The sequence below is a fragment of the Odocoileus virginianus genome, chromosome 1 (genome assembly GCF_023699985.2).
Source record: "Odocoileus virginianus isolate 20LAN1187 ecotype Illinois chromosome 1, Ovbor_1.2, whole genome shotgun sequence".
NCBI classification, from domain to species: domain Eukaryota; kingdom Metazoa; phylum Chordata; class Mammalia; order Artiodactyla; family Cervidae; genus Odocoileus; species Odocoileus virginianus.
Window position 1 is genome coordinate 14,182,268 of NC_069674.1, and position 22,393 is coordinate 14,204,660.

At 44.1% G+C, this 22,393-nt stretch overlaps 1 protein-coding gene and 1 long non-coding RNA gene across 2 annotated transcripts in view; both read right to left on the bottom strand.

The window, feature by feature from the left end:
• TMEM178B (transmembrane protein 178B) overlaps positions 1-2,760 on the bottom strand; it is a 394,159-nt gene extending 391,399 nt beyond the window's left edge. The window contains exon 1 of the mRNA XM_070464787.1: positions 698-2,760. Within this exon, the coding sequence (XP_070320888.1) occupies positions 698-1,079 (382 nt within the window). The 5' untranslated portion in view covers positions 1,080-2,760. The remainder of the gene's footprint in view (positions 1-697) is intronic.
• A 2,141-nt stretch (positions 2,761-4,901) lies between these two features.
• LOC139034314 (uncharacterized) overlaps positions 4,902-22,393 on the bottom strand; it is a 38,265-nt gene continuing 20,773 nt past the window's right edge. The window contains exon 3 of the long non-coding RNA XR_011486712.1: positions 4,902-8,337. This is a non-coding gene — a long non-coding RNA (uncharacterized lncRNA). The remainder of the gene's footprint in view (positions 8,338-22,393) is intronic.

Below are 22,393 nucleotides of genomic sequence, written 5' to 3' on the forward strand. Positions count from 1 at the left end.
GTACCCACTCTGGTGTTACTGGGGGAAAAAAACTACTTTCCTGTGCTTATTAGATCCTGCTAATATCCAGTGTGCAGGAGACATTTTTGTCAACCACTCAAAAAGACAAATCAAGAACTGTGGTGAGCTGCTACAGGTCAACAGGCTTTGGGCTGAAACAGGGCCGGGGCTCTGATTTATTAATGTTTCTATGACTAGTGCCTGCATTATGCCGGGCAGGGTATAGCACTTCAACATTTCTGGCATGAATAAGGCCTTCCCTGTGAGATGTTTCCCCAGTTGCCTTTGATGAATCAGTTCAACACGTAAAACAAAGATTAAAACTAGGAGTCTGTCTACCCCGACATTACACTCTTAAAGGGTTTCATTCCTCTGTCAACCGCACAAGATTACAGATTCCCTTCCTTTTCAGAGACTACTGAAGCATCTTCCTGGGTAAAACCCCTGGACCATGAGATTCTATCGGAATCCCGTCAGACAAACGCAAGACCAGAGGCTGAGTAGGGAGAGGTAAGCCTCATTACGAGCTGTTGGGAGACAAGATGTGGGCACTTCAGGGCTCAGCCGAGCCTGGATAACCTGACCTCCTGGTACCAAGAGATCTGAGAGGCTGCGACCGGGCGAAGGCAGGCGAGGGCAGCCGGGCCTAGAGGCGCGCGGCTCTCTGCAGCGCCACGCCTCGCCTCCAAGCGCTTACCTTTCCGAATCAGGGCCGCGATCTCGGGGTCGAAGCCTTGTCGGTGGCACTTCCTCCAGAGGCCCATGTTGGTGGAGTTGTACTGCCGGCTGCACTCGTCGGCGGGGCTCATGGCGAAGAGCTGCCGGCGATTCCGGGCCCGGAGGAGCTTGCCCTCCCAGCGGTCCAGGCGCGAGCGGCTGGCCCGGAGTGGCAAGTTGTTGTTGTTGTTGTAAATGAAGCCGGGGTCGATCCGGCGAGTGTTGAAGGCCTTGCATCTGTCCCTGTGCTTCCTGGCGTCCGTCTCGTACCAGTGGTCTGAGCAGATGGCCACGGCCAGCATGCCGAGGGCGCAGAGCGCTAGCGAGAGGCCGGTGTAGAGCAGTAACCTTCCGGCAGCCATGCCTCCGCTTCGCGGCTACACCTTGGGCATGATCCGCCGCAGCCTCGCCTTCCCTCCGCGCGCCCGGAACAAAGCTGCGGACGGCCGAGCCGAGGAGGGGACGGCAAGGGGACTCCGCAGCGGCGCCCCTCGGCCCCTGCCTGCTGGTGCGCAGCCCAGGGACTGCAGGGGATGGGGGCGGGAAGCGTAAAAAGTTCTGATCGGGAGAGGCTCCGGCGATCCCCTGGGCGTCCTCCCGAGCAGGCGCAGCCTCGGGCGGCGGCACGCCCGGCCAGGCCGCCTCCCGCCCCCTCCCTGCCCGGCAAGAAGCGGCTGCTCGGACCCTACCGCGTCCGCAGCACTCAGCCGGGTTTCGGGCGACGCTGTCCTCGGGCCGGAAACTAAACACTAAGTGCCCTCCGCTGCGGTGGGACTCCTGAGCTTTCTTTGTGCAGGGTGGCGGGACCCACTCGCTTGGCTTTCTTGGGGGAGGGGGACTATCAGGAGGAGATGCTAGGCGACGGGATAAATTGAATCACCCCGGATGCGGCCGGCCAGCGCAGGAAACCTCCAGATGCCAGGGTAGGCTGCCCTGAGTCCCGCCTGGGTCGCCCTCTCAGCGACTCTACCCTTCCTGGTCTGCAGGAGAAGAAATATTCTTCTCTGGATCGGGTCTTTTACCAAAAAAAAATTTTTTTAATTATCTGTCCTCTGGTCACCAGCAGGTCCTTTGCTCCTTCTGGCCAGTGCGCAGCGCTCAGAGGCGGGTTCCCAGTTGGTGCACGGTCTCGGCCGACCTTTCCCCGCGAGCTCCCGGGTCGTCTGCCTCTTGCTTCGCCATTCAGGCGGCCCCTCGGGCCGACGGTGCGGTCACCCAGACGGCGTTACCGGACGAGCCTTGGTCCGGGCTTTGCGGAGACTGGGCTGCAGCCCGCGGGCACGAGAGGCTGGCTGCGCCGAGGAGGGTGCACCCGGCGGGGCGCACAGCGCGGGGTGCGCGGAGCTCGACACACGGCGCCTTCAACACCATGGACAGGTCGCGCGATCGCGGCGCCCGGCCCGCCCAGCAGCCAGCCTCCAGGGCGTCATGCCGCCCCCACCACTGCCGTCTTCTTCCCGAAGTGTCCACCCGGCCACCTTCAAACCCGCCTCTCCCGCGACGCCTCCGCCTCACTTCATCGGGCTCCCGTGTAGCCCCGGGAACGTGCTGCCCGGGTGCTGCAGGTACCCAGAAAAACCACGGCTCCGGCCCTTCGACGCAATCCGCCCCCTTCTCCCGCCACCTGAGCCCCGGCACTCCAGCACTCCGTCTGCTCAGTCCAGCTGGGGTCAGCGGCTCTCAGACTGCACCATTTTCTTCGCAGCCCACCCAGGGGTTGAGATGCCGGCTCACTCGGCAGCGCGCAGAGAGTCGCGTCCGGCCTCGGCGTTCCACGATCCGGCTCCAGGCGCGGTGGTCGCCGAGGTGAATGGGGCGAGGGTGGGGGAGGGAGGCTGGGACTCTCAGCTCCCCGTCCCTGCCTCCTCCTCTAGCCGCGGCGGCTCCGGGACCTCGCGGTCTCGGCCGGTGCCAGTGAGCGAGAGCCCAGGCTGCGCCGGGGAGGCTCGGGAAATCGCATCGCCCGGCTGCGGGGCGCTGGAGGAAGCCACGGCTTTGCTCGCTTGCTCGGGCGCCGGGCGCTGCAGCCTTGGCTGAAACCCACAGACGAGAACACGGAGCGCGCAGCCAAAAGCTAGTGATGTCATCCGTGCAACGTGAGCCTCATCTCTTATTTTTCTAGCATCCTTAAAGATAAAGTGCACCATTTCCCAGGCACAGGATGTCTAAGCCTTATTCTGTGACCAGGCAAGTCAATGGTGTCTGGCTAGGTATGTGCACAACCACATCCATATTTATGCACATATACATATATGTGATATGTAGCATGTTTACGGGCGTTAGTATAAATGTAAGGATGTTGCCTCCGTCTCCGTTTATCTCTTTTCAGTAGTACAAAATTCCCTTAAATAGACCAGAGTTCTTGCAAGAAAAGACTGCTTATTGTGGAGTGGGCCTTCAGAGGTACTGAGGAAGTTCCCCTGTGTCCCCGGATTCGGTCGCCTATGTCCTGGATTGCATTTGATCTTTGTTTTCCCCCAGAAAGCCGCAGGCGCTGCCCTAACCCGCTACAGGCGTTTCCACCCGGGGCCGAGTGCGTCCGCGCGGTTGTCGGCACCAGCCCCGGTCCAGCCCCACGACAGCGCTAGACACTCCGACACACACCCACCTCCACCTCCCTCCTCAGCGGGAAGAGAAAATTAACTGATGCTTTCTAGACAAGAGGGACAGAATTTTCTGGGGGCGGGAGCCGGAGGGTGCTTAATGGATTTTGGAAAGGCCTGGGGGGCTCACGCTTTGAGGTGGGGAAGTGGGGTTAAATGACACCTCGGTTTGGGGTTTGTCTTTATCCGGGTGGCGGCTGGATTTAGGCTCTCCGAGGACTCTAGGAGGTGGCGCGGAGAGACCCCAGACCTTAAGCGAGGGGGCCCCAAACGAGCCAGCTTCATCCTCCCAACACACACCGCCCAGCTCACGTGAGACGCCGCCGCAGGGCTGGGTGCCTCCCTCCCAGGTCGAAACCTTAGGTTCTCCGCTCTAAGGCTCACCCCTCATTTTCACTCTCATTCCAAAGCCGAAGGCCGCAGTGCCGAGTGAAGGGCTGCCCTGGGGAAACAGAGGGTCTGGCACCCTGCTTTGCACAACTGGGCCGGCGAGCCAAAATGAGCGCACCTCCACCATATTCTTTTTGTCTTTTTTTCCTAGGTTCCTGCATTCTGAATATCTCGAACGAGGCGTTTCAGTGCCATCTAGTGGGGGAGGGGCGCGCCTCGCTTTTGGTCCCTGATGCTGCAATGGGACTTGCCGAAGCGCCCGCAGAGCCCGAGGATGTCTGCTCAGGTCCTTGGGTGTCCCGCTGCCTGCGGGCTGCAACACGCCCCCGCCCCCAGCCCGCTCCGGCCACATCCCGGCCCCGGGCTCCCTGGGACGATGCGGGGGGAGCTAGGCCGACTTTGGCCACAATGTCTTCTCGCCTTTCTCTCCACCCTCCACTTACCTGCTCTCCCTCTCTCAACCGTGAAAAAACGGAAACAAGTGTAGACACTTCCTACCCAGGCAGACAATGTCTTAAATTTCTGGACCTCTTTTCTCTGGTAAAGCTCAGAGTACTTTTAGGTTAGCAGTATGCCTGCCCTTGACAACAAGGAAGAGGCAGCAAGATGAAATGACATCCACAAGGTCACTCAAGAACTTGGGGCACGCCAGCGGTAGAGCCTCAGTCTCTACTGAGTCTGGTACCCACCTCACCTGCCCCCTGAGAACCAGCTCAAAGAGGAGCCCCGAGACCTCTGCAAGCCCAGGCAGCTGCTTTCTGTAGTAAATGTACCTGTCCACTGTGTCCTATCCTTCCTCCCTCTGCCATTATTCACTCCTCTCTTACTCTTGCTTTTTAACTTCTTCTCCTGACCTGTGCCTTAGGCCTGCTTCCAGTGACATGCCATGCCCCTCCCAGTGGTCCTCAATGGGACTGCGATGATGAACTGTGTCATCTTTTCTGACCACCATTAAAATTGTATTTTGAAACATCTGTCCTTCATCACATCCCAGAAACCCTATAAAAGATACTGATTTGAGGCCTCTTTTTTTTTCCATTTATTTTTATTAGTTGGAGGCTAATTACTTTACAACATTGCAGTGGTTTTGGTCATACATTGAAATGAATTAGCCATGGATTTACATGTATTCCCCATCCCGGTCCCCCCTCCCACCTCCCTCTCCACCCGATCCCTCTGGGTCTTCCCAGTGCATCAGGCCCGAGCACTTGTCTCATGCATCCAACCTGGGCTGGTGATCTGTTTCACCCTAGATAATATACATGTTTCGATGCTGTTCTCTTGAAACATCCCACCCTTGCCTTGTCCCACAGAGTCCACAAGTCTGTTCTATACATCTGAGTCTCTTTTTCTGTTTTGTTGAGGCCTCTTTTAAAGTGGCCTTGGATACTTGCTCGTGCACAACTCTAAACAATTTGAGGATGATCCTGGTCCTTGCAGTTAAAAAAGACAGTGAATTCTTCCTCTAGACTATATGACTGTATGATTTTCTTTTCTTAAGTGATCTACATGTCTTCCCACTGTCTTCTTCCAGTTCCTTCCACCCCATTAGGTACAGCTTCAAGGTCTCTGTATTTCCAACCTAATCCTTCCCATTTGCACCTATGCTGGTCTAGAATCAGAGAAGCTCAAAATTGGAAGGGACTTTGGGCTTTGGGGCTTCCCTGATAGCTCAGTTGATAAAGAATCTGCCTACAATGCAGGAGACCCTGGTTCGATTCCTGGGTCAGGAAGATCCGCTGGAGAAGGGATAGGCTACCCACTCCAGTGTTCTTGGGCTTCCCTTGGGGCTCAACTGGTAAAGAATCTGCCTGCAATGCGGGAGACCTGAGTTCGATCCCAGAATTGGGAAGATCCCCTGGAGAAGGGAAAGGCTCCCCACTCCAGTATTCTGGCCTGGAGACTTCCATGGACTGCGTAGTCCATGGGGTCGCAAAGAGTAGGACATGACTGAGCGACTTTCACTTCCTTTGGGCTTCCCCAATGGTTGAGACAGTAAAGAATCTGCCTGCAATGCAAGAGACCCGGGTTCAACCCCTGGGTCAGGAAGATCTCCTGAAGAAGGGAATAAATGGCTACCCACTCCAGTATTCTTACCTGGAAAATCCCATGCACAGAGGAGCCTGCTGGGCTACAGTCCATGGGGTTGTAGAGTCAGACCCAACTAAGCTTAGAGTTATCCACACAATAACACATGAATCTCTTCTAGAACATTCCCCAAAAAGTGACTAACCAGCTTCTGCTAGCACACTTGCAGTGATGGGGAAATCACTGGCTTGGAAAGCACTCTGTTCCACTGCTGGATGGTATGCGTGGCTGAACAGGTCTTCCTTATACTGAGTGTCATCCTAGGTCCCTGGAATCCTACCCACTGGCCTTAGAGAAATCCACAGATACCTGACCCCTCTTCCATATAATGATTCTTCTCATATTTAACGTCAGCCATCATGTTCTCGCTATATTTTCTTCCTCCCAGGCTAAACATTCTATGTTCATTTCCTCCTTGTGCTTGCTCCTACTGGGTTTCTGGTACCTCCTCATTGTTTGTGCTTCTTGCAACCAACAGTGATCCTTGATCTAACAGTCATGGCAACTGATGAAGAAGAAAACATGATCAGCCTGTTTTTTACATGACCCATGTAGAGTTCTAATGATCCTCGCCTCCTCTTCTACAAGTTCACATGCCATCCCTTTGGAATGCTGTCCTAGGATCTTGCCCTGAAATGACATTAAGATTACTGTGGATTCACAGTACGTGAAATCTATGTTTTTGAAATTTGGAATTCCATTTGTGGACATGCACACAAGCACATACATATCTACTTTTCAGTTCAGTTCAGTTCAGTTCATTTGCTTAGTCGTGTCCAACTCTTTCTGACTCCATGGACTGCAGCATGCCAGGCCTCCCTGTCCATCATCAACTCCCAGAGTTTACTCAAACTCATGTCTGCTGAGTCGGTGATACCATCCAACCATCTCATCCTCTGTCATCCCCTTTTTCTCTCACCTTCAATCTTTCCCAGCATCAGGGTCTTTTCAAATGAGTCAACTCTTCACATCAGGTGGACAAAGTATTGGAGTTTCAGCTTCAGCATCAGTCCTTCCAATGAATATTCAGGACTGATCTCCTTTAGGATGGACTAGTTGGATCTCCTTGCAGTCCAAGGAACTCTCAAGAGTCTTCTCCAACACCACAGTTCTAAAGCATCAATTCTTTGGCGCTCAGCTTTCCTTATAGTCCAACTCTCACATCTACACATGACTACTGGAAAAACCATAGCCTTCTAAGTTCACATTTTTTCAGCCTTTCTCAAAGGTCAACATCAGAGATTCAGAGATATCATTAAAGTTAAAACATAAAGATACCATTAAAAGTTCTCTCAGTTTCCTGGGGTATACTTTACACAGAGCGGATAGATGCTGTTCTACAATTTCTCACCCTCTGAGCTATTTTCAGTTATATTTGTTCTATCCTACACTCCGCCTTCAGTCTGAAAATCACTCTCTTTGACATTGTCAATTGGAAATAAAAGTTGATGAGGTGTGCTTTCTCTTAGCCTTCCATCAGTATTACATCACTGCCCAGAGAAAAGGCCCTCTACATATTCTGATTTCTATTTTCCTAAATAACTTTGTGCAACTTGGACATCGTCTGAAACCCAAAAGTTATCTTCTACTTTAGCCCTCCTGACAAAGTCCCCCAAGTCTGTGACAGGCTAGTTCTTATGCTTGAATAGGTACACTCTTTTCCTATAAAGACCTTCTCCCTAAATCTCGCATCAGAGTTACACTGGTGTACTTACCTACCTCCGGTCCTGTCTTCCTTTTTAGGCTATTTTCATCTTACCACTGAGTATCTAAGTCTTCTCTTTGCTTTGATTTTCTTCTTCCTCCACCACAGCATCATATTAGTCTTCTTAAATCCTTCAGCCCTTTACTCCAAACTCTGCAGTGATTTCATCCCACCCCTGCAGTAAAGCTCAGACTCTGTACTCCACCCCACAAAGGCTTCAGCTTGTTTTCTAGAGTTGATCATCATATTCCCTTAGACACACTCTCTGTTCTAACTAGGTGGCTCTCTAAACATGTTTTGAAAAGCCCCACATTGGCATCATTCCTCTTGCCCATAAAATATTTAACTGGTCTGCTTTTTAAGGTTCTTACAGTTACAGGTGCCTCATATCAATAGGTCAAATAAATATCATTTGTTCATCTCCCTAGAAGCTGAAAAGACAACCAATTAAACCAAAAAAACATTCTCGATATTTGAAAGCTCTTCCTATATTAGAAATGGTTTTAAATGAATAAGATCATCTCCTGTGTAAAGAAATATTCATGATTAGTAGGAATAAGACAACACAACAGGAAATCAGGCAGAGCTTATAAAGACAATTTACAGAAGAAGAAATGCAAATGAAAAATTAACATATGGGAAAAAAAACTCAATCTCACTAGTAATCAGGGAAAAACAATTTTTTTTTAATACTGCTTTTTACCCGTCAGATGGGGAAAAAAATTACATGGCTGTTAATGTCAAGTGTTGGCCAGGGCAAAGGAAACGTGCTCTCAGGCACAGCTGACAGGAGCATAAACTGACACTGCCACGGTGGAGGGCAATCTCGAGTACCTGTTAAGATAAAAATACAGGTTTGTTATGACCCCAAGGATGTGCTTCTAGGTACTTAACCTGCAGAGCACTTGTACAACAGGCAAAGAGTATCTTTAATGTACTACCTGTATTAGTTTCCTAGTGTTTCCATGAGAAGTATCACAAACTAGGTGTCTGAAAACATCGGCGATTCATTGTCACACAGTTCTAGAGGCTAGAAGTTCAAAACCAAGGTGTTAATGGAACCAGGATCCCTCTGAAACCTGTAGCAGAGAATCCTTCCTGGTTTCTTCTAACCTCCAGTGTCTGCTGGCAATTCTTGACATGTCTCAGCTTATAGAAGCTTCACTCCAATCTCTGCCTGTGTCAGCACATGACCATCTTCTCTCACATCATCCTTACCTCTGTTTCCAAGTTTCTCTCTTTTTATAAGGACACTAGTCATATTGAATTAAGAGGTTACCCTACTCCAGCATAACCTCATCTTAACTAATTATATCTGCAATGACACTATTTCTAAATAAGGCCATATTTTGAGGGCATGAGGATAAGGATTCAACATTCATTCTGGGGGGACACTCTTCAACCCATAACTTTACCTTTCAGGTAAAAAAGAAAGGAACATTTAAGAAAATATTCATGTGGTTGCTTATCTGTGCAAAATGAAAGGATAATGGAAGAACCAAGAAGCCAAGCAGGCAACAGGAAGTTGATAGTGGAGTGTCACTACCAGCCCTCAACAAAGAGGCTCACCCCTAACAAAGAGCCCAGGGCAAGCATACAAATGGAGGCCCACATACCATATGTCTAAATGTTAGGGTTTCCCAAGTGGCCTCGTGGTAAAGAACCCACCTGCCAATGCAGGAGACACAAGAAACATGGGTTTAATTCCTGGGCTGGGAAGATCTCCTGAAATGGGAAATGGCAACCCACTCCAGTATTCTTGCCTGGAAAATTCCATCAACAGTGGAGCCTGACAGGTTACAATGACTGTTAACTAAAAACATTCTTTCTAGCTGACAAATATCTTTATGACAATAAAATTTTCAAATAGGCATAAAATCATGATTTTTGTATGAAAAAAAGTTTTTTGTATGGCAAAATATCAAATACAACCAAATTAATTACTATTGTACATGCACTGATAGACCAACAATGTGTAGATAAGTAATAAAGATATTAAGAACTGATTTGTACTATGTGTATCATAAGACTTATTCTTCTTGACTTTTGTTTCAGAAAAATCACTATTGTTATAATCAGGATTTTCACATAACATTTTATAGCATTGATGGTAATGCCAAATGTTTTTGATAACTGTTGTTGATTCACTGTAGTTCCTAGGTTTTTTAATAATTTTAATTTGGAGAAACTTTACTGAAGCACTAGCACTTCTATTGAAAGTGTCAATAAAATTCTTAAATCAATGCTTACATTTGGAATTTTATATGGTATGGTCAAGAATTGTAACAATCACATATGACAAATTATTGTTAATGCAAAAAATGCTGTATTATAGCTACCATATAAATCATTATCACATACAGCATGATATTTACTAGCTCTTAAAGTAACTCCTAGATCCACACAATATTTATTAAGTTCTTTCAGATGCCAGAATGAAGAAAACCAAAAATCACAGCACATTGCCTAATTGATTCAAATCTCTCTACAAGACCATAACTTGATCAGCAATGATGGAAATAGTTACTACAAACATTACTTTGGGATTAATTATATGTAAATTTTCTTTAAAGTCATAAAAACATTTGCATTTCCTTGTTCTAATTTCCTTTTATTTTGTTAGAATATCACTTTTGGTTATAAATAGTTTAATTCCATTTTCTTTACAATTTTATAATATTTTTAACCCCTCTGAGAAATTGCCAAACTTAGATATGCTTTTGGTTATATTATAAATAACAAGCAATAGTTCATATCAAAAAACTGTGGATAGCACAAATCCAAAATTAATTTCATTATCCACCAAAGACCATACTTTGTTCTGTATTGAAGGATCTTCTATTATTTCATTTAGCTCTCCTAGTATATCTTAGATCCTTTCTAAATTAAATTTAATGGCTTTAACAACATTTAATCGACATCTCCATTACGTGTCTTAAGTGGCTATAAAGTCAAATTTAAATGTATTTCATCTACAGATAGATCCAAGACATATCATAAATAATCTCTGAGTTTCCCTAAAGAACTTCATGACTATTGGCTCAGTTGAGGCCACATCACTAGAAACAAATTCAAATCATGTTCCACACAAGTTATCAAGAATGTTTCTGGATTTTAGGCCAAAATGCAGGTTGGATCTAGAGAAATATACTTGCAGTTTAAGAGCAATATGACCAGCAGGTTAAGAATCTGTCTGCCAATGCAGCAGACATAGGTTCAATCCCTAGTCCCGGAAGATCCCACATGCCCCAGAACAACTAAGCCCATGAACAACTACTGGGCCCTCATGCTGCAACTACTGAAGCCTGCGCACACTCCCTAGGGCCCGTGATCTGCATCAAGAGAATCCACCACAATGAGAAGCCTGTGCACTGCAACTAGACAGTAGCCCCTTCTTGCTATGTCTAGAGAAAGGCTGTGCATAGCAAGGAAGAGCCAGTGCATCCAAGATAAACAAAAATAAATAAACTTTAAAAACAGCAATATGAACTGCAAGAGCATAATACTGCAAAACATTCTTTAGCTACTGTGTGCTACTGTTCAAAACACTGCCCTAATACATGTGTAACTCTGAACCATGAATTGGAACACAAAGGGAAGCGAGAAAATGGATGCGCATCACTGCTGGGAAAAGATACTTCCTTATTCAAAAATCTACCTGGGAGGAAGGATTTGACAAGTTAATCATTTCATCTTTTCTTTTATCAAAGTGCCTCCACCCTCAGATCCTCTCAACAACTCAAAGCAGTATCTAACACCAACAGTATCTATCACCAGCAACTCAACCCACACAACTGAAAGGCTCTCAGGTGCAGGTCTTTTGCTTTGAGGACACAGAGCAAAATATATAGGAAAGCATCTCTCTGGAGCTTGTTCTGTGTTAACCAGAAAAATAGATGTTTAAGGTTGCAAGCCATCCTGCGTCAGTACTGATACTGGATCCCAACACATAGAAGCAACCATGAGGTCTTCAACCATTATTTTGAGTGTTTGTGATATGCGGGCCCTCTAAAACAAGGGGTCTAGGGACTTCCCTGGTAGTCCAGTGGTTAAGAATCAGCCTTCTAATGCAACAGGTGCAGGTTCAATACCTGGTCAGGGAACTAAGATCCCATATGCCAGGGGGCAACTAAGCCCATATACCACAACTGGAGAAGCCCAAGCGACACAAAAAAATAAAAATAAAACAAGGGATCTATAGGTCAGGGGCTCTCTTGCTGGGAACAGAGGGCAGCCGATCTGGAGGAACAAAAAAGGAAAGATATTTCCTGAACTTAAGGACCAGATTCACCCAACAGAAGTGGGACCATGGAGACAGCTGCCCAGCAGAGCCAGAACCATGAAACTGAGGCGGCAGCAACTGCAGCTATTACCTGTGGAAGAAAACAGGGGATAGACGCTCTGCCTTTCTCCCTACCTTCTGTTCATTAATCCTTCCCAGGGCCTCCTGTTCGCTGAACCCTGATGGACACCAGTTGACTTGAGAGCATTGGGACATGCAGCCCACAAATGTCAGCCCCCTGCAGCAGAACTGAGCAAGGAAAGTCAAGGAACAAATATGAGGGAAAATGGGCTACAATGCACTGGCACAAGGGGGATATTTCCATAAAATCAAGACCAAGAAAAATATGCATGCTCTACCATCACTATTTAATGGTGGGGGGGGGGGGGTGGACCATCAAGAACAGGGCAGGCAACAGAAATAAGACTTACAACGATTGGAAAGAAGAGTGTAAAACTATTATATGTGGCGAGTATGAGTAAAAGCTCAAAAGAAAAGACTTTAAAATGGTTAATACTAATAGGAGAGTTCAATAAGGTGGCCTAATATAAGAAAAATACATAGGAATTAATACATTATAATAGCAATTGTTAGAACAAACACTGGACAACTATCCCATGCATAGTAACAACAACAAACAAATAAAAAACACTCTAGAAATTCCCTGGAAGTCCAGTAGTTAGGATTTTGAACTTCCACTGCAGGGGGTCTGGGTTCAATCCCTGGACAGGGATCTAAGATCCTACATGCCATGAGAAATAGCCAAAACAAAAATAAAAATTTTTTTAAAAGATAACATACTGAAGTATGACATTTACAAAGAAAGTGAAGACTTTATATGAAGAAAACAATTTTACTGCTAGACATGAATGACCCAAAAAAGATGTAGAAACCTGCCATGTTCCTGAATGAAACAGTTCAATACTGTTAAAATGTCCAGGCTTTATGAAATCATTCATAGATTTAACACAATTCCAATCAAAATCTCAAGAGATTTTACTGGAACCTAGATATTTATTGGAAAATAATTCTAAAGTTCATCTGTAAAAATCTACTAGTGAGAATAGATAAGATGTTTTTGTGTGATAATTTCTCTCTCAGAAGTAAGTATTTTAGAAAGTGAAAATATTTTAAACAGTGTGATAAATACTTCTCAGACCCTGTACTTCCTCCCCAGAAGCCCTGGGATTTTCTTTTTTATAAATTAAAAGAATAGGAAACCTGATCTAATCATTCACCAAAAATCACGGCACACTTGATTTGTGTGAGATCAGACTTCCTGGGGACAACAATTCCACAAGATCTGGAAATGGGACAAATAGACACACTTCTCCCAGGCAGCCTTTGACCAATACAGGCCGACTCTGATGTCATCTGGTCAATGCAATATCCTGATGGTATCCAGGCATTTACCTCCTGACTAAGGAGTCATGACAGTGTCCTATTCTCCTCCCTGACCTGATATCTCAGAGACCAGATTCTGCAAGTCCTTGATCATTTGCTACTTTATCAGTTTTGGACTGAATGTTTGTATCCCCGAAAAATGCCTATGTCGAAGTCCTAACCCGCAATGTGATAGTATTCGGAGATGAGGCCTTGGGAAGTCATAAGGGTGTGGCCCCCATGTTGGGATTAGACACTAGATAGCTTGCTTCCTGTCTCTCTGGCCACGTGAGGACACAGAGAGAAAGAGGCCATCTGCAAACCAGGAAGAGAGCCCTCATCTGAACCCAACGCTGCCAGCACTCTGATCTTAGACCTCCAACCTCCAGAATGGTGAGAAGTTCAAGTTCTGTTGTTTAAGCCTCCCAAGGTAATGGCATTTTGTTCTGGCAGACCAAACAGACTAAGACACCATAGTTTCCACAGCAACTCAAAGGAACTCATTACCCTCAATGTGACTGTATCTTGAGATAAAGTCTTTAGGAAGTAACTAGGTTTAAATAAAGACATAAGGATGGGGCCCTAACCCAACTGGACTGGAAAAGGAGGAAGCCCTATCTCACTCTCTCTCTCTTCCTTTGACCACAGAGAAAAGGCCATTTGAGGACACAGAGAGAGGACAGTCATCCACAAGCCAGGCAGAGAGAACTCACCAGGAACCTAACTGACCAGCACTTTGATCTGAGACTTCCTGGGCTCCAGAACTGCGAGGAAATAAATATCTGTTGTTTAAGTCAAGCAGTCTATAGTGCTTTGTTATGGCAACTCAAGACTAACACAAAGAAGAATCACCTCATAAAAGAGAGGAATTTGTATCATCTCTGGAGGGTGCCAGACACCCAAACACAACCTGGCTCACTACAGCACAGCCAGGGCTTATCCAGGCAAACCCAGACTCCAACCTGTTGGCAGGGGCTTGTCTTACCACGGAGAACCTGGGGTATAGGAGTCTCCATTCCTCCACTGCCTCCAACAGATGCTGGCCTTGCTAGCAAGTATTCCATTCAGGAAAAGCAATCAATGGCCAACTAATGCCTGTGCAAGACGTGAAGGTAGGGACCTCTCTGGTGGTCCAATGGTTAAGACTCCACCTGCCAATGCAGGGGACATGGGTTCGATCCCTGCTTCAGGAGGATTCCACATGCCATGGAGTAACTAAGTCTGTGCACCACAAAAAGAGAAGTCATCGCAATGATAAGCCTGCATGCCACAACTACAGAGTAGCCCCTGCTGGCCACAATGACAACTCAGCACAACAATAAATAAATAAACTTTAAAAAATAAAAATGAAGAGAAGAAAAAAAGATTTGAAGGTACTGCCCAGGATATTGCATTACATGGCTGCAGCCTGTAGCAGATCACACAGATGTAGAAAGCTATTCCTTCATAAAAAGTCTTTTCAAGTTTACCATTTCATATGCACAAGCAGCTAAGCTCACTGGGAAGCGGTCCCTTCTAGAAGGTAATAAAAACCATCCTAGCAAAGAGAATCCTCTACCGAGAGCGTCTTTTGTCATTTTGCAGTTGATCTCAGTGGTACTCCATGGACAGCAACCAGAGGACCTTGGAAGTGCAAAGTGTTCACAAAGAATCTACTTTAAGGGTATCACTGGATATGCACTCAAAAATGAGAGTTCAAATATTTACACTGAAGTATTATCTGCAACAAGATTAATTCCTATTGCAGGTAGGCTTCCCTAGGTTCCAAAATGAACAAATTCATTCAAAAAGTACAAAGTCAATCAAAGAGTCATTGACATCCAAAATTAAGAGTATTCTCTTTAGAGATAATTCTGTTTCTCAATGTTTTGAACTATATATTTTTGCTTTACACTTTTTGACAGTAAAGATTCTTTACAGGAGAATTAAAAAAAAAAAAAGAGTTGTGGTTTTTCCAGGGTTCTCTGTTCATTGTGAACCACACCCATCTCCTCCCTCAACTGGATCCTTAAGTTTCAGTCTGACAAGCACATGCCATCAAGAGGCATAGGTGTGGTACAAGACTAGAAACGATTTTGCCAAGGTTAGAAGGCAGGTTGCTGAGGAACCTGATGGACGTGGTGCTCTTACCTGGGCCAAGTGAGAGCACCACGAACCAGAATCACAGGAACACAAGAAACAAGCAAGATGATGGGACCCAAAACATTCACTAAATGAGGGAGAACAAACAACTAGAGGGGAAGCAGGAACTGTGGTCCAAAAGCAAGATACTGGACCAGGACAAAGGTAGTCCTGCAAGGAAAGCCAGAACCTCTGTAATCAACTCAGATAACTGGGAGGGAAGGCAGGTCAGAGGCTAGTTATGAGCATCAAGCCTCCCCATTTGTTGACTGCATACTTGGTGCCAGGCACTGCACAGGGGACTTTTCATCTAATCCTCAAAATTTCATTGCTGTTGTTGTTAAGTCGCTCAGTCATGTCCAACTCTTTGCGATCCCATGGGCTGCAGCATGCCAGGCTTCCCTGTCCATCACCAACTCCCAGAGCTTGCTCAAACTCAGGTCCATTGAGTCAGTGATGCCATCCAACCATCTTGTCCTCTGTCATCCCCTACTCCTCCTTTCTTCAATCTTTCCCTGCATGAGGGTCTTTTCTAATGAGTCAACTCTTCACATCAGATGGCCAAAGTATTGAAGCTTCAGCTTCACATCAGTCCTTCCAATGAATATACAGGATTGATTTCCTTTAGGATTGACTAGTTTGATCTCCTTGCAGTTCAAGGGACTCTCAAGAGTCTTCTCCAACACCACATTTCAAAAGCATCAATTCTTCAGCGTTCAGCTTTCCTTATGGTCCAACTCTCACATCTGCACATGACTACTGGAAAAACCATAGCTTTGACTAGATGGACCTTTGTCGGCAAAGTAACGTCTCTGCTTTTTAATAAGCTGCCTAGGTTGGTCTTGCCTTCTCTTCCAAGGAGCAAGTGTCTTTTAATTTCATGGCTGCAGTCACCATCTGCAGTGGTTTGGGAGCCCAATAAAATAAAATTTGTCACTATTTCCATAGTTTCTTATCTATTTGCCATGAAGTGATGGGACCGGATGCCATGATCTTTGTCTTTTGAATGTTGAGTTTTAAGCCAGCTTTTTCACTCTCCTCTTTCATCAAGAGGCTCTTTAGTTCCTCTTTAGTTTCTGCCCTAAGAGTGGTGTCATCTGAATATCTGAGATTATTGATACTTCTCCCAGCAATCTTCAATCCAGCTTGTGCTTTATCCAGCCTGGCATTTCTCATGATATACTCTTCTGCATATAAGTTAAATAAGCAGGGTGACTGTGGAAAATTCTGAAAGAGACAGGAATACCAAATCACCTGACCTGCCTCTTGAGAAATCTGTATGCAGGTCAGGAAGCAACAGTTAGAACTGGACATGGAACAACTGGTTCCAACTAGGAAAAGGAGTATGTCAAGGTTGTATATTGTCACCCTGCTTATTTAAGTTATATGCAGAGTACATCATGAGAAACGCTGGGCTGGAGGAAGCACAGCTGGAATCAAGATTTCCAGGAGAAATATCAATAACCTCAGATATGCAGATGACACCACCCTTATGGCAGAAAGTGAAGAAGAACTAAAGAGCCTTTTGATGAAGGTGAAAGAGGAGAGTGAAAAAGTTGGCTTAAAGCACAACATTCAGAAAACTAAGATCATGGCATCCAGTTCCATCACTTCATGGCAAATAGGTGGGGAAACAGTGGAAACAGTGAGAGACTTTATTTTGGGGGGTTCCAAAATCACTGTAGATGGTGACTGCAGCCATGAAATTAAAAGATGCTTACTCTTTGGAAGAAAAGTTATAACCAACCTAGATAGCATATTAAAAAAACAGAGATATTACTTTGCCAACAAAGGTCCATCTTGTCAAGGCTATGGTTTTTCCAGTAGTCATGTATGGATGTGAGAGTTGGACCATAAAGAAAGCTGAATGCTGCAGAATTGATGTTTTTGAACTGCGGTGTTGGAGAAGACTCTTGAGAGTCTCTTGGACTGCAAGGAGATCCAACCAGTCCATCCTAAAGGAAATCAGTCCTGAATGTTCATTGGAAGGACTGATGTTGAAGCTGAAACTCCAATACTTTGGCCACCTGATGTAAAGAACTGACTCATTGGAAAAGACCCTGATGCTGGAGAGATTGAAGAAGGGAGGAGAAAGGGACGACAGAGGATGAGATGGTTGGATGGCATCACCAACTCAATGGACGTGAGTTTGAGTAAACTCCGGGAGTTGGTAATGGACAGGCAGGCCTGGCGTGCTGCAGTCCACGGGATTGCAAAGAGTAGGACACGACTGAGTGACTGAACTGAACTGAACTGAATTGAACTGATGCACTCCTTTCCCAATTTGGAACCAGTCCATTGTTCGATGTTTGGTTCTAACTGTCACTTCTTGACCTGCATACAGGTTTCTCAGGAGGCAGATGAAGTGGTCTGGTACTCCCATCTCTTGAAGAATTTTCCAGTTTGTTGTGATCCACATAGTCAAAGGCTTTAGCATAGTCAACAAAGCAGAAGTAGATGGTTTTTTGGAACTCTCTTGCTTTTTCGATGATCCAACGGATGTTGGCAATTTGATCTCTGGTTCCTCTGCCTTTTCTAAATCCAGCTTGAACATCTGGAAGCTCTCGGTTAGCATACTGCTGAAGCCTGGCTTGGAGAATTTTGAGCATTAGTTTGCTCAAAATATAATCTACTATATATATATATGTTTATTTTATATATATATATACATATTTATATATATATATATATACATATAATCTACTTTTATCGGGTGAAGGGAGGGAGCCACTAAGAGAGTAACTTGCCCAACTTCATCCAGTTGGTGGATGACAGGGCAGGGATTTAAATCTAGCTATTTTTTGTTGTTGTTGTTCAGTCACTATGTTATTCTGATTTTTTGAAACCCCATGGACTGCAGCACACCAATCTCTTTTGCCCTTCACTATCTCCTGGAGTTCGCTCAAACTCATGTCCATTGAGTTAGTGATGCCATCCAACCATCACATCCTGTCTTGCCCCCTTCTTCTCCTGACCTCAACCTTTTCCAGCATCAGGGTCTTTTCTAATGAGTGGACTCTTTCACATCAGGTGGCCATCGTATTGGAGCTTCAGCTGTAGCATCAGTCCTTCCAATGAGTATTCAGGGTTGGTTTCCTTTAGGATTGACTGATTTCATCTCCAGGGAGTCCAAGAGACTCTCAATAGTCTTCTCCAGGACCACAATTTGAAAGCATCAATTCTTCAGTGCTCAGCTTCTTTATGGGCCAACTCTCACATCTGTACATGACTACTGGAAAAACCATAGCTTTTGTCTCTGCTTTTTAATATGCTGTCTGAAGTGAAGCGAAGCGAAGTGAAGTCATTCAGTCGTGTCCGACTCTTTGTGATCCCATGGATCACGTCAGGAGCCCATCAGGCTCCTCCATCCATGGGATTTTCCAGGCAAGAGTGCTGGAGTGGGTTGCCATTTCCTTCTCCAGGGGATCTTCCCTACCCAGGGATTGAACCTAGGTCTCCCACCTTGCGGCCAGACGCTTTACCCTCTGAGCCACCAGGGAAGCCCCAATATGCTGTCTAGGTGTGTCTAAACTTTCTGTTTAGAAGGTTATTGGTTCAATTTCTTTAATAAATGAGGGAAAATCCAAATTCTCTCTTCTTGTACGAGCTTGTATATCAATAGTCACATTAAAGTGATTATTGAAATAATCAAATTAGTATTTGCCATAGTTGTTACTCTTTTCTACTCATAATAATCCTTTATCCTCCTTTTAATATCTACAGGATCAGTAATGATGGTCCCTCTTTCATTTCTAGTATTAATAATTTCTGTCTTCTCTTTGTCTTAGTTAACCTAGTTGGACATTTATCAATTTCATTAATCTTTTCAAACAACCATCTTTTAATTTCTTCATTCCTGTTTATAATTTTATTGATTTCTGCTTTAATTTTTATATCTTTTCTTCTGCTTACTTTATTTTTCCTCCTTTTTCTAGTTTCCTAAGACGGAAGATTGAAGGCAAAAGGAGAAGGGGGTGACAGAAGATAAGTTGGTTAGAGAGCATCACTGACTCAGTGGGCACAAGTTTGAGCAAACTCCAGGAGAAAGTGGAAGAGAGAGGAACCTGGAATGCTGCAGTCCATGGGTTGGCAAACAGAAAAACGTGACCTAGTGACTGAACAACAACAAAGATGGAAACTTAGATTACTAATTTTAGATTATTTTTCTTTTCTAATATATGCATTCAATGCTATAAATTTTCCTCTAAGCAGAGCTTTTACAGTATACAACAAATTTTGGAAAATTGTATTTTCACTTTCATTTAGTTAAACATACTTTAGAATTTAAGAATTCTTTAACTTATATGTTACTGAGAATTGTGTTGTTTAACCTCCAACATTTCAGGATTTTTCAGCTATCTTTTGTTGATTTCCAGTTTAATTCCATTGTGAACTGATAGCATACATAGTGTGATTCTATTTTTTTTTTAATTTGGTAAGGTGTATTTTGTGACCCAGCATGCAGTCTATCTTAGTGAATGCTCTGTGTGAAAGAAAGGAAACACTTTATTATCCTGTTGGGTGAATTAGTCTATAAAAGTCAATTATATCATATTGATTGATTGTGCCATTCACTTCGGCTGTGTCCTTTCTAAATTTCTACCAATTACTGAGAGAAGGATGTTAATGTCTCCAACTATAATAGTGAGTTCTATTTCTCCTTTCAGCTTCTGAAAAGAGAACTTCTAAAGTTCTGCTTCTCCCTTCAGCTTAATCAACTTTTGCCTCACATATTTTTGATACTTTGCTGTTGGGTATGTATACATTAAGAATTATTATGAATTCTTAGGGAATTGACCTCTTTATCATTATGTAATACCTCTCCTCTCTTTATCCTTGTTAATCTTCTTCACTCTTAAATTTGTATTAATATTTAATATACATATTAATATAAATTAATAATTTACTGATACTAATTAATGGTAATTAATAATACTAATATTTCCTTGCTCTGCTTTGTCTGAAATTAATATTACTACTTCAGCTTTCTTTTGATTGGTGTTACCATGGTATGTCTTTCTCCATCTCTTTACTTTTAACCTATCTATCTTTACTTTTAATCTACCCAGCCTACACTTAAAATGAGCTTCTTATAAACAAAATACAAGAGCTTGTTTTTTTTAACCCACTCAGACACACAATCTCTGTTTTTTTCAGTTGGTGTGTTTAGACCATTGACATTTAAAATGATTATTGATATAATCAAATTAGTATTTGTCATAGTTGTTACTCTTTTCTATTCATTGCCCTTCTTTTTGTTTTTTTTTTTTTGTCTTGTATTTTTTAATTTTAATTAAATTTTTTGTTTTAATTGAGCATTTTATATAATCCCATTTTCCACTCTCTTATGATATTAGTTACACTTTTTATTTAATTTATTCTTTTAGTAGCTGTCCTATACATTTACTCATCCAAGTCCTTTCTCAAATACAACTATACCATCTCATGGGTAATGCAAGTACTTTACAACAGGATATTTCCAATCCCTTCCTCTCATCTCTTATAACATCACTGTCATTCATTTCACTGTGCATAACCTACAAGCACCAAATACCTTGTTTCTACTATTATTTTGAGCAGACTATTATCTGTTGGATCAACTGAAATAAAAAAATAAAATGTTTATATCACCATTATTTGTTCCTTCTCTAATGCTCGTCCTTTCTTTATGAGACCTCAAGTTTCAGAACTATGCCATTCTTCCTCTAAGAACTTCTTTGGCTGGGTAAGGGGTGGGGGCAGGTTGCAGAGCGAGCGTTTCTGAAGAACTTGTTTTAAGACGAAGGTGGGTCAGGCTTCCCTGGTGGCTCAGTGGTGAAGAATCCGCCTGGCAATGCAGGTTTGATGCCCAATCCAGGAAGATCCCACATGTCGCAGAGCACTAAGCCTGTGTACCACAGTTATCAAGCCTGTGCTCTGGAGTCCGGGATCCACAACTACTGACTCGGGATATCGCAACAACTGAAGTCTGCACCCTAGAATCCATGCCCTGCAACAAGAGGAGCCACCTCAATGAGAAACCCAAGCACCACAAGTAGAGACTAGCCCCCACCTGCCACAACTAGAGGAAAACCCACACAGCAATGAAGACTCAGCACAGCCAAAAACTAATAAATAAATTTTTAAATTTTTTAAAATAATGTAGGCCTACTGGCAACACATTCTCAACTACCACTAATCAACCAATCATTAACTGGACAAATTATTTAACTTGTTGCATTCTGCAACTTCTACAAATAAGAAATTATCATCAAGCAAGCATTTTTCCTGTTCTGAAATTCCAGAATTCTAAGCACAGTTTTATCCGTTCAGTTCAGTCGCTCAGTCGTTGAGACAAGTAGGGTGAATATTAATGGAAAACATAGAAGAGATTTTGTTTAAAATGACAAACACCTTTTATGCAAATAATCATTCCTTCAAATAGTTATTTCATAAATATTGCTTCTCAAATACCAGCTTCTCTTAAAGAGAAACTCATTTAAATGTCTCTGCTTTTCCTGTTTCAGTAAGTACAGAAAATCTACAATGTAAAGGTCAGTAAACTGTGGACTTTAGGAAAAGGTTTAAAAATTTTTTAACTAAAAAATGAGTTGGAACAGTTCCAATATTTTCATTTTGCTTTAGAGGCTAGCAAACATATTTGGACCCAGAATTTACTCTGGAGCATGGATGTTGGAAAAGTCTAACTTAATGAAATGGAAGGGAAAGGGAAAAAAATGCAGTAGGACAAATTAACACAGTAAGGCAATATAGCTGATCCTTGAAATTGTGGATTTAGCATTGAAGGTTCAGTCTGCTCTCTAACGATCCTAAAGTCTGCATCCTGTAGTAATAGATAATTTTGCTAAAACGTTAATTTTTCAGAATCCTATGCCCCACATGGCTGTGCATGAGCCAAGCATCCAAATTCCACAGTAGCCTCTTCAGTCTTTGACTCGTCATTATGCACAAGTGTGTTCTCATATGTACTATGCTTCATTTAGGAAGGAATCATTTGCTACAATTTGTTGCTGTTGTTTAGTCTCAAGTCGCCTCTGATTCTTTTGCCACCCCTGTAGCCCGCCAGCCTCCTCTGTCCATGGGATTTCCCAGGCAAGAATACTG